Source organism: Musca autumnalis, unplaced genomic scaffold (genome assembly GCF_047663935.1).
Source record: "Musca autumnalis isolate F117 unplaced genomic scaffold, ASM4766393v1 scaffold_1, whole genome shotgun sequence".
Taxonomy (NCBI): Eukaryota; Metazoa; Arthropoda; class Insecta; order Diptera; family Muscidae; genus Musca; species Musca autumnalis.
In genome coordinates, this window is record NW_027411644.1 from 181,629,970 (window position 1) to 181,649,355 (window position 19,386).

Below are 19,386 nucleotides of genomic sequence, written 5' to 3' on the forward strand. Positions count from 1 at the left end.
ATGGAAACAAATAACATTTATACATCAAATAAATGTGCACCATCATTTACTTCAGAGCACTTCAATGTATTGCACAATGTATATTTCTAATAATTGCACCAATTTTCCATATATTATATTTATTTAAATAAAAAAAATCAATATATATTTCATTTATATAAAGTTTTGTTCAAATTTATGTACATTTTGTTTCATAATCAAGACAAGAATTTACTTTGGGTTAATTGTTTCATTTAATGAGTTAACATTTTTTATTCAATTATGGTTTGGAAACTTTTTTGGAAATAGAAAATTAAAAAAATACAAAAAACTCTAAAATAAATTTGCAAATAGGAAAATAATAATACACAGGCGTACAAAATATATTATTTTTCTACTAGACTTTAAGACAAACGTCCAGATGAAAACAAAGAAAAATCATTACAGAAAAACAACAACAATAAATTTCTCTCTCTCACATGTCTCACATTGTATCAAGAAAATGTCATTGAAAAATCATTTCATTTCTTTTTTTCTTTTTCCGTTATTTCGTTCGTTGTTTGTTTGTTGTTTCGTTTTTCTGTTCTTCTTTTTTTCTTTCTACATACCTTGAATTTCCAGTTAGAATTATGGGCATGGACGATAAATTGCATCAGAAAATCTTCGAAGATAATTTGAATTTGATCGATACACCGTTAATAGCGACAACAAATAGCATCCATTATTCCAGCAGTTTGGGTGCAGCAGCAGCCAATGGTTTTAGTAGCCTACAAGGGGTACTCTTGTATCCCTTCAATATGAGTGAATTCCATCAAAGACATATGGCGGCTATGACAACGGCGAATAGCAGAGATTTGGATATCATCGATACTGATATATATAACGGTGCTACTAGCAATGGCAAAAGTGATATTTATTATCAAAGTATGTTTCGCTTTTAATTACATGTGTTTTTTTTTGTGTCGACAAAAACAAAGAAAGAAAGAAAACAACAACAAAACAACTCCCACAAACATTTACCCTACCATTTAATCCTAAATTTAAATCCCCCATTTCCTTATAAAATATGTTTTTGTTTTACTTCAAACTCAATTGCATTTCACATTTAGGACTAGGTAGTTGTATTCTGTAGGGCTATTTGGTTGGTATGATTTATTTTTTTTTGTTTGTATTTTGCAGTCGAATGTGGTTATTTGATTGTTTATCATAAGCAAGTTTGTTTAATAAACATTTAAAAGTAAAGAAAAAACGTTTTCGCCTTTACGAGCAAGGTACAAAATACAATAAAAAATTTTAATGCAGAAATCTGGTTCCGGGCGTCAAAATAAACACTAACCAAAAATCGATGGAATTGAAAAAGTCTGAATTCAATAAAATTCTAAACGATATGATGAATATTTTAGACAGGGAAATTCGTGAATCGAGGCCAAATTTAGGGTCCTAACAAGTACAACAAATGCCATCAAAATAAAAAAACGTTAAAAATCTATACAAAAATCTACGTTTTATCGCCAATTTTTATAGCCTAACACATGATTTTAAATTCTTCATAAAAATCATATGAATATGGTGTTAAAAATTCTTTAAAATATCCACGTTTTAGTGCCTTAAATATGGCTTTAAAAATTCTTAAAAAATCTACGTTTCATTGCCTTAATATGGCTTTAAAAATCCTTTAAAAACTTTACTTAACAATTAAAAAATCAACGTTTTATCGTCTTGATAATAATTCATAAATAATACAGTTTTTCGCCATGAAGATGGCTTTAAAAATTCACAAATAATCCACGTTTTACCGCCTTGAAGGTTGCTATAAAACTTCTTAAAAAATCCACGTTTTATCGTCTTGAATGTGGCTTTATTATTATTATTATTATTATTATTATTATTATTATTATTATTATTATTATTATTATTATTATTATTATTATTATTATTATTATTATTATTATTATTATTATTATTATTATTATTATTATTATTATTATTATTATTATTATTATTATTATTATTATTATTATTATTATTATTATTATTATTATTATTATTATTATTATTATTATTATTATTATTATTATTATTATTATTATTATTATTATTATTATTATTATTATTATTATTATTATTATTATTATTATTATTATTATTCTTATTATTATTATTATTATTATTATTATTATTATTATTATTATTATTATTATTATTATTATTATTATTATTATTATTATTATTATTATCGCCTTGAAGGTGGCTTTAAAAATTCTTTTAAAAATCCACGTTTTGTCGCCTTGAAGGTGGCTTTAAAATTCCCTTAAAAAATCCAAGTTTTATCGCCTTGAAGGTGGCTTTAAAAATTCTTAAAAAAATCCAAGTTTTATCACCTTGAAGGTGGCTTTAAAATTGCTTAAAAAAAATCCACGTTTTATCGTCTTAAATATGGCTTTAAAAATTCTTTTATGGTCTTCATTATGGCTTTAAAAATTATTTTAAAAATCCACCTTTTATTGTCTTAAATATGGCTTTAAAAATTCTTTTAAAAATCCACGTTTTATCGCCTTGAAGGTGGCTTTAAAATTCCTTTAAAAAATCCGAGTTTTATCGCCTTGAAGGTGACTTTAAAATTTCTTAAAAAAATCCACGTTTTATCGCCTTGAAGGTGGCTTTAAAAATTCTTTTAAAAATCCACGTTTTATCGCCTTGAAGGTGGCTTTAAAATTCCTTTAAAAAATCCACGTTTTATCGCCTTTAAGGTGGCTTTAAAATTCCTTTAAAAAAATCCATGTTTTATCGTCTTGAAGGTGGCTTTAAAATTTCTTTAAAAAATCTACGTTTTATCGTCTTGAAGGTGGCTTTAAAAATTCTTTAAAAATCTACGTTTTAACGCCTTGAAGGTGGCTTTAAAAATTCTTTTAAAAATCCACCTTTTATCGTCTCAAATATGACTTTAAAAATTCTTTTAAAAATCCAGGTTTTATCGCCTTGAAGTTGGCTTTAAAAATTCTTTTAAAAATCCAGGTTTTATCGCCTTGAAGTTGGCTTTAAAATTCCTTTAAAAAATCCACGTTTTATTGCCTTGAAGCCGGCTTTAAAATTTCTTAAAAAAATCCACGTTTTATAGCCTTGAAGGTGGCTTTAAAATTCCTTTAAAAAGTCCACGTTTTTTGGCCTTGAAGGTGGCTTTAAAATTCCTTTAAAAAGTCCACGTTTTATCGCCTTGAAGGTGGCTTTAAAATTCCTTTAAAAAATCCACGTTTTATCGGCTTGAAGAAGGCTTTAACATTTCTTAAAAAAATCCACGTTTTCTCGCCTTGAAGTTGGCTTTAAAATTCCTTTAAAAAATCCACGTTTTATCGCCTTGAAGCCGGCTTTAACATTTCTTAAAGAAATCCACGTTATATCGCCTTGAAGGTGGCTTTAAAATTTCTTAAAGAAATCCACGTTATATCGCCTTGAAGGTGGCTTTAAAATTCCTTTAAAAAGTCCACGTTTTATCGCCTTTTAAAATTCCTTTAAAAAGTCCACGTTTTATCGCCTTTTAAAATTCCTTTAAAAAGTCCACGTTTTATCGCCTTTTAAAATTCCTTTAAAAAGTCCACGTTTTATCGCCTTTTAAAATTCCTTTAAAAAATCCACGTTTTATCGGCTTGAAGGAGGCTTTAAAATTTCTTAAACAAATCCACGTTTTATCGCCTTGAAGGTGGCTTTAAAATTCCTTTAAAAAGTCCACGTTTTATCGCCTTGAAGGTGGCTTTAAAATTTCTTAAAAAAATCCACGTTTTACCGTCTTGAATGTGGCTTTAAAAATTCTTTAAAAATTCCAAGTTTTATCGCTTTGAAGGTGGCTTCAAGAATTCTTTAAAAAATCCACGTTTTATCGTTTTGAATGTGGGTTTAAAAATTCTTTAAAAATCCAAGTTTTATCGCCTTGAAGGTGGCTTCAAAAATTCTTTAAAAAATCCACCTTTTATCGCCTTGGAGATGGCTTTAAAATTTCTTTAAAAAATCCACGTCTTATCGCCTTGGAAATGGCTTAAAAATTTCTTTAAAAAATCCACGTATTATCGTCTTGGAGATGGCTTTAACATTTCTTTAAAAAATCCACGTATTATCGTCTTAAGTTGGCTTTAAAAATTCGTTAAAAAATCCACGTATTATCGTCTTGAAGGTGGCTTTAAACATTCGTTAAAAAATCCACGTATTATCGTCTTGAAGGTGGCTTTAAAAATTCTTTAAAAAATCCACGTTTTATCGCGTTGAAGGTGGCGTTAAAATTTCTTTAAAACGTCCAAGTATTATCGTCTTATGTTGGCTTTAAAAATTCGTTAAAAAATCCACGTTTTATAGTCTTGAAGGTGGCTTTAAAAATTCTTAAAAAAATCCTCGTTTTATCGCCTTAAATGTGGCTTTAAAAAATCCACGTTTTATCGTCTTGAAGGTTGCTTTAAAAATTCTATAAAAATACACATTTTATCGCCTTGAAGGTGGCGTTAAAAATTCTTTTAAAAATCCATCTTTCATCGCCTTAAATATGGCTTTAAAAATTCTTTTAAAAATCAACGTTTTATCGCCTTGAAGGTGGTTTTAAAAATTCTTTAAAACCCCACGTTTTATTTGTTTTAAGGTGGCTTTAAAACTTCTTTAAAAAATCCACATTTTATCGCCTTGAAGGTGGCTTTAAACAATCCACGTTTTATCGCCTTGAAGGTAGCTTTAAAATGTTTTTTTTTTTAAATCCACGTTTTATCGCCTTGAATGTGCCTTTAAAAATTCTTTAAAAAATTCACATTTTATCGCATTGAATGTGGCTTTAAAAATTCTTTGAAGAAATCCACGTTTTATCGCCTTGAAGGGGATTTTATAAATTCTTTGAAAAATCTACGGTTTATCGCTTTGAAGATGGCTTTAAAAATTCCTATAAAAATCTACGCTTTATCACCTTGAAGGTGCCTTTAAAGTTTCTTTCAAAAATCTACATTTTATCGCCTTGAAGGTGACTTTAAAAATTCTTTAAAAAGTTCTCGTTTTATCGCCTTAAAAGTGATTTTAAAAATTCTTTAAAAAATCCACGCTTCTTCGTCTTGAAGATGGCTTTAAAACTCTTTAAAAAAGTTACGTTTTATTGCCTTGAAGGTGGCTTTAAAAATTGCTCAAAAATATACATTTTATCGCCTTGAGGTGGCTTTAAAAATTCTTTAAAAAATCTACATTTTATCGACTTGAAGATGATTTTAAAATTTCTTTACAAAGATTCACGTGTTATCGCCTTGAAGAAGATTTTAAAAATTCTTTAGAAAATCCACTTTTAATCGCCTTGAAGATAGCTTAAAAAGTCGTTAAAGTATTTTTTTCGTCAAATTCTTACTCTTTAAGAACCACAATAACACAAATCTTTTTTTATATCTAAGTATAAATCAACCAAAATCAATTAAATATTATTTTGTAAGGAAAACGTGTATAGAGATAACCTATTCAATATATTTCTAGATGTTTCTTTCTATTTGTCTTAGTTGATTTATTTCCATGTTTTGCCGAAAACCAAAGATCAAATCACAGGGAAACGATAAAAATTATCCCAAGAAAAACAGTCTAAATTTTTTGTTACCAGTATATATAATTTAACATTAACATTTTTAAATATGTTAAATATATTTTAACCACGTTCGACTGTATTTGATAAGGTAGGTTTTATTTTTTTAATATTGGTTTGTTAGTTCTTAAAATAGGTTTAATATATAAATAACATTATTTGTTTAGGGACTTATATTATGTTTCGTTTATATCGAATGTAAGCTAGAACAGGGTGTTTTAAATAAAATAATAAAGATTTTATTTATACATATATGTGTGTGGTGTAATTAAATACATTATTTTTTATTGTTCTGCTCTGAACGCAACAACAACAGCTAACAAAAAAAAAAACTATTTAACACAAAATTGTTAAGTTTCAAACATGTTTTTGTTTAATAGTTACATACGTATAAGTATATTAATGCCAAAAATTATACTAATCAATGTTGTTACATACGTTTTTTTCTTTTCTCTGAACATTGTGTTTTCTATGTTGCGTTCTATTGTACTCCTTTTACTAACTTTAATTTATATTTTTCTTAAGCAATTTAATATTTGCAGTAGTTTGCTAAATTTTCTTATGAGTTTAATTAAAAACAAATATCTTTTGCTTAGTTTTGAAAATTTTTAGTTGTATTTTCTTTTAATTGATCAAATTGTCATTCAACAAAAAAGAAACGTAATCACAATATTTCTTAAGTCCAACAAACATGTTTTTCCAATTCTCTATATATATTTCAAACTTTTTTGCGTTACTGTTCCATTTTTAATTGTTTTACCAACCAAAATGAAAAATTACAATTTTTTCTCAAAATTCAAAAAATTAACATATGAATTTTTAATGATAACCCTTTTCAAAAGACAAAATGTTAAATACAAACGTTTTCTTTCACAGCACGCTAATTCAGAGTTTAATTTAATTTTTTTCTTCTAAGCACCACTTGAAAACTTTTTGTTAAATAAACATTCCAAAATGAAAATATATGCAATTCAAAAAATTCAAACTAAAACAAAGAAGCCAGACGTAAAACTCTAGACAAAAAAACCCAAACAAAAACTAAATCAGATTTTTAATAAAACCAAAACAAAACAAAAACACCTATCACCATGAAATTTGTTGTTCAATTATGAATAATACTGGCATAACGAATACAACAACAACATATATACACACAACTTCATATTTCATTGTCATTACCATAATGTCATCATGTTTCTTCTCTATGCTAAAACAAAACAACAATAAAAACAAATAGAATTGTTATTTTTCATACAAACCATATTTCATAGAGGATTTTTAAAGTCCCAAATAACAACAATTCCTAGATCATTAATATCAATAACCAAAAAAGTGAAGCAAATGCAAATGTTTTTATTTTCCAAAGTAATCAAAACAAAACAAAAGTCATTAACAAAAAGTCATTGACAATTCAAAATCATTGTCAATCCAAAGAAATCCATTCCATTGCCAAACAACCCAAATCCAAAAAAAGACCATTAACAGTTTTAAAAACAATCCTACAAACACTTGGAAAACAAACATTTAGGGGAACTCATAGTAGTGTTTTCACTTAAGTAGTGGAATCTATATGAATGAATTTTCGATTCTAAACACTAAAAATGATGTAATTTTTATCAACGACGCATTGCAGATGTCAGTTTAGTATTAAATGCACTTTGACTAATAATTGGTTATGTCTTTCAAATTTTATAAGGTAAAACTCATTACTTAATAATGAGTACGATTGCCGATTTTCATATACTTTTGTAAGTTTCGGATTTTAGCCGCAAAATGAAGTTTTAAAACTTTCTTATCGTTTCGTAAATAATTGCTGTATTTGGAGCAATTTCGTAAAAATTAAAGTTAACCTTCATCCAAGGACAACGGAGACATCTCTCATATCCATCAGCGCTCTGACTCAATCACATGGAACCTATGTTTTATCGCCGAGTCCGAGCGACGTGCCTTACGACACCACTTGTAGAGAATGTTTTATTACAACTGCACCACGGTGACTCCCACCCCATACAGAACAAGTTCCTAATTAAGATTTTAAAAAATTTGGATGGTGAGCATTTAATTTTTTTCCTTTTTGGGACAGTCTAATATATATGTCTCATCGATATAATGATTTTATGGCTGGTGAGTACGATAATTACAAAAATGGACTCGCGGTTTGGTTCACACTTTGTACATGATAGATCGGAAATTCTCTTCCCTGGAATTTCAGCATTTCCGCTAATTTTTACTTCGGAAATTATGCTGTATATTATTTTTTTTTTTCTCTCTGGAAATGTTATAATTTTGTTTTTTTTTTTGTTTTTTTTTTTTTTTTTTGTAATAGTCTGGCTTAAACCCATTGTTGTTGTTTTAATATTTTAAAACAACTAATTTATTAGTGGAGAAAGTTTGACATTGTTGGCCAATGGGTAAGGCAGGGAAGACTAGTTTCAATCCTCGCCACAGGATCTCATCAGTTCCCTTGTTTCTTGTTTGTGGATATTCTCCAACGAAGTTATTTTTCAATAACTTCATCAACAAAAAACTTTTTATAACCTCATTTTGCACGGATAACGAACGAAGACGCTCCAATGGGGATAAGAGGAGATTGTCACAGCTTGCCAGACGTTTCTTGTCAATCCTTTAATTTTCTTGGTTCATACCATCTTTCTCCGATATGGAACCACTCGACTTCATAACCTGGCCGCCGTATTTTCCTGAATCATGGCAAAGCTGTTTAACATGGCTTCAAACAATTTGCCTATTGCTGCTTCAGAGACCTGCCCATTCCCTCAGGACTTCTGGTAGCTGGGAGAATTGTTCGGGACCACAGCTGTAGCCGCTTGCTACATACCTGATGGTCGAATACCCAAAATCAGCACAAACTTCCCAACAGAGACGACTGGACTATTAAATGAGCGTGATGAACTCTGAAGAACCAACTTACTCTTGAAGTCAACAGGTTCGTAGACGAACATAAGCGGAAAAGTGGTTAGGTTACATGGGTAATGGTTAAATCACTCTCGAATCCGAGAACGAAGGATAATAGAATGAGTGTTACTTTCATCGCCGCAATAGTAACAGATCCGAAGAGGTGCGCGTGTTATTTGAACCGGCAGTTTATAGAGCACCCCGAGAGGGATAGGGCGGAGAGTAGTGCGCTACGCCGTATAAGCGCACTCTAAGCCGAAGACGTACCACTAAAATTTACGATAAGCAATGGGCTCATTCGGCTCACACAGAAACTGAACGGTAATGCTTAAGCACCTGGACGATCCCGAAGCCTTATAGTATGGGAAGCCTGGAAAGTTGGCAAGCTGTACCCGCTACTCAAGGTTGCCAACCTGTAGCAAAGATTCTAGAGGCACTTCTTCTCTCCATGATGAGAAGCATCCCAGTTGCATTAATTCCGGTAAATACACATCACCACAACAGCATTACATACCATATTCACACATATTAGTCCAGAACTGATCCCGAACAAGCCTGTTGACTTATCGAAGGCCTTCGACACCGTCAACCACGCCAAGCTGTTCGAGGATATATGTATGTAGATACGATTTTCCTCCAGTCGTGTTTGAAACATTGAACAACCAACTATGTGTGTCAATGCCAGTCGTTTGTAGAATTCAGAAATAAGAAGTCCAAAAGTGAAACAGGAAGTTCCCCAAATCGGGGCAATATCTTCGCAACTGTTAAAAATATACCTTTCTGAATTTGAATGATGTATGCCGATGATTGTACGATCTTGACGTCGAGTTTTACGTCGATGACATATGTGATAGGTTAAAAGTCTACATAGCAGATTTAATGCAATTATTCCATTTGAGAAATATGAAAATATACGCCGCTAAATCCACTGCTACACAGTTCACCACCTTGATGGCAAAAATGAGGCTCCCCCAGGCTCGATGGTGCCCTGATTCCGACCAATAACTACCTCTAGTGATTGGTTGTAACGTTCGAAAGCATGTTTAAGTCATCAGCGCAAGCCACAGCTAGTTGCGACTAGATCAGAAGTATGAACAAGGCGCCAGCTTGGTATACAAATGTTTGCGCTAGATAGTGGAAGAATATTCAATATTGCAACAGGGTGCCTCCACATGACACGATCTTCGTGAGGCGGCTAATATTTTACCTGAGCGTCGGCACAATAAGATGTTGCTTGGGTGTTACCGCCATGGGCACCCCCACTCTTGTAGACAGGTTATCACCCACCAAGGCACGTCAGGAGAGATCTTCGTAAGAGAGAGTCCAAAGATACAAACGGGAACCTCTAGTGAAACGGTTTGGATAGCATTCACAGTTGCGCAAGCAGTACAAAGGTACACTGTGAATGCCGTAATCGGAGACCTTCCCGTTATCCATCGCAGCAGAAGAGCGTAATCTGCCAAGGCAAACAGGATTGATTTTATCCTAGTTAAGATCCGGACAATGCAGTCGCCCAAATTCATAGTGAATCCGAATTGATAACACGTCATGTACCCGGCATGTAGATTGGGGCCGTACGACACACTGCATTTGTTTAGAATTTTTCAATCTGATATTACGAATTTAGTATCCGTATGGCCGAAACTTTGAATATCGTAAGAAATACTTCCAAATGGACATAAAGTTCCAAGAAAGTCTATATGGGACAACATCTTCGGTATATTCCTCACAAAAAGTCAATATATTTGAAAGTCTATATGGGACAACATCTTCGGTATATTCCTCACAAAAAGTCAATATATTTGTTTATGAGTAGTTTATGGGCTGTGCGAGGACGGTTTTGAAAATTCTACAGAAGGCATTCCTTGTGGTCCTGTTAATAGCAATAAAATGTTTTTGGTGGGCAAGTCCATGCTTTCTGACTTAATGGCCCAAAAGCTCGTAAAAAATCCCCTACGGCGAACAACTAAAATGGCTGGTGGATACAATAACAACAGAAAGGAGTGACTGACATATACCTTTGAGCAAAGTAATATTTCTCTCAAACTTAAATCAAGTTCCACGATGGACTGTATCGGAAAACTCCTTCCGCCACATACCTAACAAAAGTTCAAAATTGTTTTGAAAATTTCATCCGGTTTACGACCACATCCCGAATCGTTTTGAAATTTTAACAGCGGGTATGTTTTGTTTGTTTGTTTGTTTTCTTGCTAGGGGAAGCCAAAAGTACCTGAGAGATAGGTCCCAAAAAGTGTCAATATTTAGGGCCATTCCGTCATATACCTCTTGCGCTAAAGTGATTAGTAGTCGTTTAAGGGTGTCTCAGTGGAATAATTAGGCCCATTGTTTATAATACCCACCACACAAATCTGGAAGCTTCTAAAATTCTTTTGTCGTATACGAAAATGCTATAATTACAAAAATTCGGATCAGTTAGTCATTATGTAACCCATTGCAAAGTAATGTAAACAAAAATAACTACTTTTATTAATCCTTACTAAATAAGGAGTACGGTGGCACAGAGCTTGTGTGTCCGACTACAAATTCTAGGGTTGTGTGTTCAACACTCACCGTCAGCACGCGATTTTTTTGTTGACAAAATTAAAAAACGGATGGTGGTGCACATGTAAGCTTTTAAACAACCCTTAATGTTCGTACGCATGGCAGAGTAAATAAAAATATGAAGTGTGCTAAACTGAAAACAAGTTCCACCTCAACTTTTCTAAAAATAGATTTTTTGGCAGCCCTCATCGCAATAAGACAATTCAGTCTTGTCACATAAGGTATGTTCGTGGGAAGTAGTAATATATGTGTAAATGTAACTTTGAGGGCGATTTCCGAACTCACTTAAAGAATTAAAGAATTTTCAATCTTTTTATAGCCAAGATTTTTATATTTAGTTTATTTTTAGACACCATGTCATTTTGGAATTTCGTTTTTTTTTTGGAAATTTGGTGCATCGTTCGGTACTAATTTTATTAAATGTTTGGCAACAATTTAGCCAAAATAAAAACATTTTCACTAAAATCTATCACTTAAATGAGTTCCCTTTCAATGTAAACTGTTTTCACATAAAACCAACCCAAAAAAGAAGAGAATACAAACCTTAAAATTCCCACAAATTATTTTTGTTTTAGTTTTAATTTAAATTTCCTTTGAATATTTTGTTGCTTTCAAACTCCTAAAAAAAACTTTCCTGAAAAATACCAAAATTTTTAATAAATACACCATAAAAACATTTTTCAATAAATTTTTAGTTCTTCAAACATAAAGCTTATTTTTGAGTTTTATCCATTTTTTAGTTTTTGTTTATGTCTTTTTTATTTTCGTATTTAAACTAAGTTGCTGTAGAACTTTTTAATAAAAAAAGCTTAAAACAGAAGCTATACTCATTGTTTTTTCTTTCAATATTTTGTTTTCCTTTTGGTAAACTAAAGTAGTGGTAAAAATTAAAAAAAAAGTATTTATATTTATGTATTTTCTTCAATTAAAATAAAATATTTTGTAATAAAAGCAAAAACAACAGTGAAATGTTGCACTTATATTTATAGTCGACTAAGATTTTTATATAATACTTGTAAAATTTTTAAGTGTACAAAAATATTAGTACAATTGTAAAGGTGTGTAAACAAATATATTATGATGATGGTCTAATCTACTAAGCCAAGACTGTGGAGTCTCAACGTAGTTGATCTTGAGTCCACAGTGTGATTGGTTTGATTGGGCAAACATTTTTAAACGAATTTAACTTGTTAAGTATTTAGAAGTCTAGTGCCAGTATTATTTGTCTAGTAGTTATATTTTCCCCAAAGAGAAATTTGAAAATCCTTTATTCCCTCCAGATCAGATTTATTATTATATGAAATAGATTAGCATCAGACATACCAGAATACAGTCCTCTACAGTGCAGTTATGATTTAGTTTTTGATATTTGTTTTATTTATTTTCGGGTTTTATTGTGTACAATAATTTCTTCAGGGACTATTTGAAATGCCATGACTTCAAATGTTAGGGAATTTTTTATTTTTAAGAAATGTATTAATTATGTATTTCTTGTTTTAATAACTTTATAACTTGGAAAAATCGTTGTGTTGTGTATAGATTGTGATATAAATTGAAATGAAAATAATATGAATAGAAAGATAAATATGAACATTAATGAAATGTCCTTCTTACCGTTTTCATTCGGAACACAGTTATAAATATTTTTTAAATACAGTTGAAAGGCAAAAAAATCCTCTCTCTTTCAAGTAAAATTTACATTTAAAATATTTGAAAACCATTTTACAGATACATTTGAGGAATTCATATTTTGATACAGTTTTTAGCAAAGCGTTTTAAACTCGAATAAATCTTCTGACTTAAATTTTATCATTTTAATAGATGCTACTAGATTTTATTTCTAGTTCAGTACTATACGCCCTTAACCATTAATCCAATTTCACATGCTGTGTCGAAAATTATACGTCACCGCTTGTGGAGAAGTTTTATTTTGCTGGAAAGCTTAGATACAGAGTCAGCATTACTGAGCACGGTGCTCTTGAAGCAAATTTAAATGGAAGGTGCTTACACCTGGAAAGTTTTTGCGGATTCCGAAACTACAATGTGCATAGATGAGAAAAATCAAAAAACAAAAAAATAGACGGAGCGCTTTTCATAAAAATCTCGAGTCAAGTTGACATTTTTAGGAGTTTTTAGGTTTTCACGATTTTGCTTGGAAACTGCAAGTCCTATCGAAATGGGACTAAAGAAAATGTTGCAGCTATGAAAATTTATAACGAGGGTTTTGTCTAGGGCTGAGATGAGTTCAGTCGCAGCCAGGGTCAACTCAAGGACCCACGAAACCTTAAGTGAAAACACGAGTGATGACAATTCAATTCTTTATTATCACCCCTTGGTGCTTAATTTATGATTAACATGTGGATACTTATGTGATAAATGCAATTATATATGGTGGTTATTCGTCTCAGCTGGGTGGAACCTTACTGTGGGCTCGTAGTCAATCGTCTTCGGGCGACACGAGAAAGAGTGATGTTGGTAAAGTTGTAGTTGTAGCGGTGTTGGCTTAATCGTACCCGGTGGTAGTGGTCGTTACGTTGATGCTCGGCTGTAGTACTCGCACCCAACGACTCGGCTTGTTTGGCTTCTGAGTTTTGTAGTCGTGTTGATGGTATTCGGCTTGGTGTAGTCGTGTGAAGCGACTCGGGTTGATGTTGCTCGGCTTGGTGTAGTCGTGTTGAAGCGACTCGGGCCGATGCCTTCGGGTTGATGATACTCGGCTTAGTGCAGTCGTGTTGAAGCGACTCGGGCTGATGTCTTCGGGTTGATGATACTCGGCTTAGTGTAGTCGTGTTGGAGCGACTCGGACTGATGTCTTCGGGTTGATGATACTCGGCTTGGTATAGTCGTGTAGGAGCGACTCGGCTTGTTGTATTCGGGTTGATGTGGTCGTGTTGAGCTACTCGGCTTGTTATATTCGGGTTGATGTGGTCGTGTTGAAGCGACTCGGCTTGTGGTATTCGGATTGATGGCACTCGGCTTGGTGTGATTGTGTCTAAGTGTCGTCGGCTTGGTGTAACGTGTTGGTAATCCTCGGCTCGGGCTGATGATATTCGGCTAGGTGTCGTCGGCTTTGTGCGATCGTCTTGTGGCCCTCGGCTTTGGGTTCGGCTGTGGCAGTCGGGTTGGTGGTTCTCGTTGGGGCCCTTAGGTTTAGTCAGCCTGGAACGAGAAGACGATCGTATTTAGAGGAAAGCGAACGAGTCGCGGAAGCGAACGAATCGCGGAAGCGAACGAATCGCGGAAGCGAACGAGTCGCGGAGGCGAACGAATCGCGGAAGCGAACGAGTCGCGGAAGCGAACGAATCGCGGAAGCGAACGAATCGCAGGAAGCTTCGGTTATGTTGGGTACCAGGCGACTGCGGACACTGCCACACGTCAACTTCGTGTATCCTCGGTTAACTCCAGCACTTCACGACTTCTGGTGTCCAAAACCGAAATACTTATGTGGGTAGCAAAAGGAAGCGAATGAGAATTATATTCACACACTGTGGAAATGACTCATTTATATGCACCGAAGTAAAATAATTCCATTACATCGAGTGTTATGTCTGAGGGTATTTTATGAAGATTGCAGAGTATGTATTGGCCAATGGTAAATTCATAGATGGCGGGACTCGTAGAAATATGCACATTAAGGTGGGGCATATAATGAGGTGGGTTAACAACAAAATAAAATATTTTTAAGGAAAAGGAATAAATGTAATGGTCACGTTACAAATTCTCTACATGATTGACCTTTATGATAATTTCGTAGGTTTTACCTTTATTGAGATATAGAAGTTCAAATTGGGATAATGCATTGACTGTATCGCCTCCTTATAAAACAATGTCATACATGGTGCGCCTGAACTAATTTTAAATAAAAACCGCTTACACCTGGGAAGTTTTTGCGAATTTTTGAAAAAGCAATGTTCATTGGTAAGAAAAATCCAAAACCAAGAAAAAATCGCTGGAGGGATTTCTAAAAAATCGCGGTAAAAATTCACATTTTTAGGTTTATTTTAGGTTTTCACGATTTTGCTTATAAACATCAATCAAACCTAGTCTTCAAAGTTAAAAACGACAAGGTCTAATTTATTTTAAAAATCTGTCTCGGGTTTTGGTCTTGAGATCTCTAACGAAGAAAATTTAAGCAAATAACCAACTACAAAAATGTACCTTAGATCTCAATAAACTCTTAGAAATGGCTCTTTAAAGTCAAAATAGCAAAATATTGCGATTTTTATCCCTTAACAGTTCAAAATCCGAGGAAACAATCAACTGCAATAATGTAGCATACAAACACTATGTGAAAAGTTCTTAAAGGTCAAGATAGCTAAACACAATTTAGAAAATTTTAGATTTTTAGGCGTTTATTTCCGATTCGGGTCCATATATGCGAAGCCGTCCAAAATTTAAGGATACAGCCAGACTAAAAAAATGTACCTAAGATTTTAATAAACAACTTTATAGAACATACGAACATTCTCGTAAACATAACTTCTAGAGAAGTATTAGGCGACAAAAATACTCAGGATATGTCACCTAAATTATGCTAGAGGAATATAAGAAATAATTTGGTAGCCAGGAAAGCTGCTCCCAGTCTTAAAATTGTCACAACCGGTCACATTTGTCTAATATGAATTTGTTTATCTTAGATGTCACATTATTATTTAGTAACCGTCCGTTGTTAATGATTTAAATTTACAAATTATATGTTTTTGTTACTACTCCGAAATCCGGATAATTCGATAATCCGGACACCGCCGAAACATGTGGTGTCCGTATACCGAGATTACACTGTATATTACAAGAAGATGTGTTAGATTTAAGGACGATCGACTGTAATAAATACAATACTATACAGAAAATATAGATAGGATTACAACGAAGAAGTCGTCAGCTGATTGCATTTTAGTTTAAACCTTGTAGACCCTCAGAGTACATTCCCCATGTCTGATAGGTGTGAGACAGACGAGAACTCTTAATTACGGAAGAATCTGCATCTAGTATTGTTTAACATTGGATACTGGCATAGTAGATGCTCGACGGTCTATGTCTACTCCTCATACACAAGTTGTGGATGGGTTAATTCTGCCATTCACGAACAGTTAGATCTTTATAAAAGTTGCACAGATTCTTCAATTGTAATATTCGGAGACTGTTATCCTTCACATGCTTCCTCAGTGGCAATCTTATTCCCGTCAATATCACAGTGCCCCGATACCCAAAAGAAAGTGATTTTATTCTGTAGCCTTTCTAGCAGATTTCTACACATGTTAACAACTTTGGATTTGATAAAGCAGGATTTAAATGCCGCCTGGCTGTCGAAAAACACCACTACCGACCTCCTAAAACCATTAAGTTGCTGTAGAATTGGTCTTGTTAACCGCTCTAAAAGTGTTGGTGAGAGGTAATCACGGAATTCCCAGACAGCCTCCATTGTGTAGGATTAAAGCGTGTCCAAAACGCGACTCATCCCACATCTTCGTCTTCCCGAGCCTAAAAGCGCTTCTGACTTCCAATATTTTCAACTGGAATATTTAACGTTTCGTTTAACACAGCTGAGCCCGGCTGGCTTTCGAACCTGGGTCGTCGCCAACTAACAGACAATGTTGCTGACGTCTTAGTGTTCTGAACCACAATCCACTTAAAATCTTTCGATGTGAAAGACATATACAGTCTACGATGAAAAAAAGCCATCTACTGTAATATGAATATAATATTGAAAAATTTATTTCTGGAATAGAAGGTGGACAAATGACTCGTCTGTGGAAATAAAAAGCTTCAATTTTAAATTCACAAATGTAAATTTGCAATCTTGGATGTATAAATAGGGGCTCCAAATGGCGAAAATTGTCTAGCAACAAACAACATCTAATATGCCTGAGGTTGTTAACCTAAACAGTTAACGAATAGATCGTCGCATAGCGGTTGAAGTGTGTGTAGGACTTCTCTAGATATACATTTTTCAATGTAATCTCCCTAGGTCATAAAGCTCGATTAATTAAATTAATTAAAATCTCACAAATAATGGCCTTCGCCCCTAAAAAGGCAAAAAAAAAAAATGGTTAAAAATTAAAAAAATCGCCGGAGCGCTTTTTAACTAAATCGCGATCAAAGTTCACATTTTTTAGGGTTTTCACAATTTTGCTTGAAAACCGCAAGTCCTATTGAAATGGGACTAGAAAAAATATTGTAGCTGTGAAAATTCTCTATAAGATTGTCCCTTATCATATTTTCGTAGGTTTTATCAATTTTGAGATACACTGTGCGTCATGAAAATTATTGACCATATTCTGACACCGCAGCGGGATAGAAGACCAAAAATAAGAAGACACGTGTCCCGGCCTTGATGTCCTTGAAGCCTTGATGTCAAAAGGGATCATTTTGTCAGGCACATATCTTTAGTCATATCTGTAGACTAAAATCCGAGAAAAAATTGAAAGAAAATTTTAACTTGACGATTTTGACCTTGATGGTGAGGTTGAATGGATTTTATGTGTTCACAATTATTATTCCTTAAGACGAGAGCTACAACTTTTCTTTTACGAGTAAACCCAAATTCTTAGCGGCTTAGAAGATATGTGCCTGACAAAATGATCCCTTTTGGCATCAAGGCCTCAGGCCTTTGTGGGTCCATAACCCCGAAAGTTGAAGTGATAGGGAAAAACGCCGGAATATGTATCTTCTTATTTTGGTCTTCTATCACGCTTCGGTGTCAGGAACTGGTTAATAAACCATGACTCAAAAAATTACACACAGTGGTATAGAAGTTAAAATTGCGACAATTCATTGAGAGTGTCGCCTTCTTATAAAACAATGTCATGCACGGTGCACCTTAACTAAATTTAAATAAAAACTGGTTACACCTGGGAAGGTTTTGCGGAGTCTCAAACAGTAATGTTCATAGATGAGAAAAATCCCAAGACTAGAGAAAATCGCTGGAGGGATTTTAAATAAATCGGTTTCCAAGCAAAATCTTGAAAACCTAAATAAACCCTACAAATTTGAACTCTTACCGCGATTTATTTAAAAAGCACTCCGGCGCTTTTAAAATGTTATCGAATTAGCAGAATATCATTGATTTAATATATTTTATAGAGTCTGGACTAAAGATTTGGGTTTGCTTCTTGTTTATGTCACATGCTGAGGGTCCAGACCTAAATCATTTGTTAGGCATGCCAATGAGCAAATTTTCTGAGTACTGGAAATGGCCGGATAACAATTGTATTTATGAGCAAAAGCACATATCTGATTAATCTTTGAAATATTGAAAATGTATTTCGAAATGCGAACAACACAACGATTTTTCAAATTCTAATTTCTATAAATATATGGTAAAATTTTTACAGCAAATTCAATTTTTACTACATATAACAAAATTAATTAAAATAAATATTTTTTATACTCTACTTTTTCTTTTTCTCTTTCTCTTCGCATTTTTATTCTACTGGCTACGCTTTGACTTTTTTTATTTGTAAAATAAAAAAAATAACACACAATTCACAACAAAATGGAATCCTTACAACTATGTTATCATCATCATCATAATAATTGTGTGTGTGTGTTTATGTGCGTGTGAAATCTTTTGAATGCAACGTTCTAATGAACTTTATAATGAACAACTTTTCTCCTGGCTGGAAATCCTACAAATACAAAATGCAATGCGAAAACATGGATGCATTAAATTCTCCAAAACAACTTTGTACACTTGGACACGTTTTGATGATGCGTTGTTGTTGTATGTGGACGCAAACAAACCTACCAATGTTGCAACCTACTATTCTAAATATGTGAAATTGTATGCTAACAATGCTACTATTCCACGACGACCAACAACAACAACAACTGCAACGACTGCCATCTGAAAATGGAATGCAATGCTTTGGTGTTCTGTTCTGCTCTGTGTTAATGTACGTAATTACAACAACCTGTATATGTGGTCTGTTTTTGGGTTGAATGTTTACCATGATGCGATATTGCTGCTACTGTTGCCATCACCTAACGACGATGATGATAATGCTGATGACACTGTTTTTATTCCTTCGACCTGTAATGCCACCTACATGGTTTGGTGTTATATCTCCTTATGTGCGTATGTGTGTCTGTATTTGCCTGCTTTTACCATGGTATGGTATTATAGGTGGTCAGGATGTTGAAGTGGACCTCTCAACGGAAATAATCAAGCAACACTTTCAGGTAAGCCACAACAGGTATAACAACAACTACAACTATTATTTGCAGCAAAGTCAGACAAACATACATCCATACATACATATATCAGAATTATGTCATATATAATGTCAAGATTTTCAACATTTTCAGCAAGTTGTCGTTGGGTTTTTGTTTGTCAAATGAAAAGC

At 33.2% G+C, this 19,386-nt stretch overlaps 1 protein-coding gene across 2 annotated transcripts in view; it reads left to right on the plus strand.

The window, feature by feature from the left end:
- Positions 1–19,386, plus strand: part of Gfrl (Glial cell line-derived neurotrophic family receptor-like) — a 618,264-nt gene that overhangs the window by 514,435 nt on the left and 84,443 nt on the right. Inside the window, exons 7-8 of one of the 2 annotated variants that reach the window (XM_073959142.1) lie at positions 601–903; positions 19,167–19,222. In XM_073959142.1, the coding sequence (XP_073815243.1) occupies positions 601–903; positions 19,167–19,222 (359 nt within the window). The remainder of the gene's footprint in view (positions 1–600; positions 904–19,166; positions 19,223–19,386) is intronic. The other variant, XM_073959143.1, reaches the window with a different exon arrangement.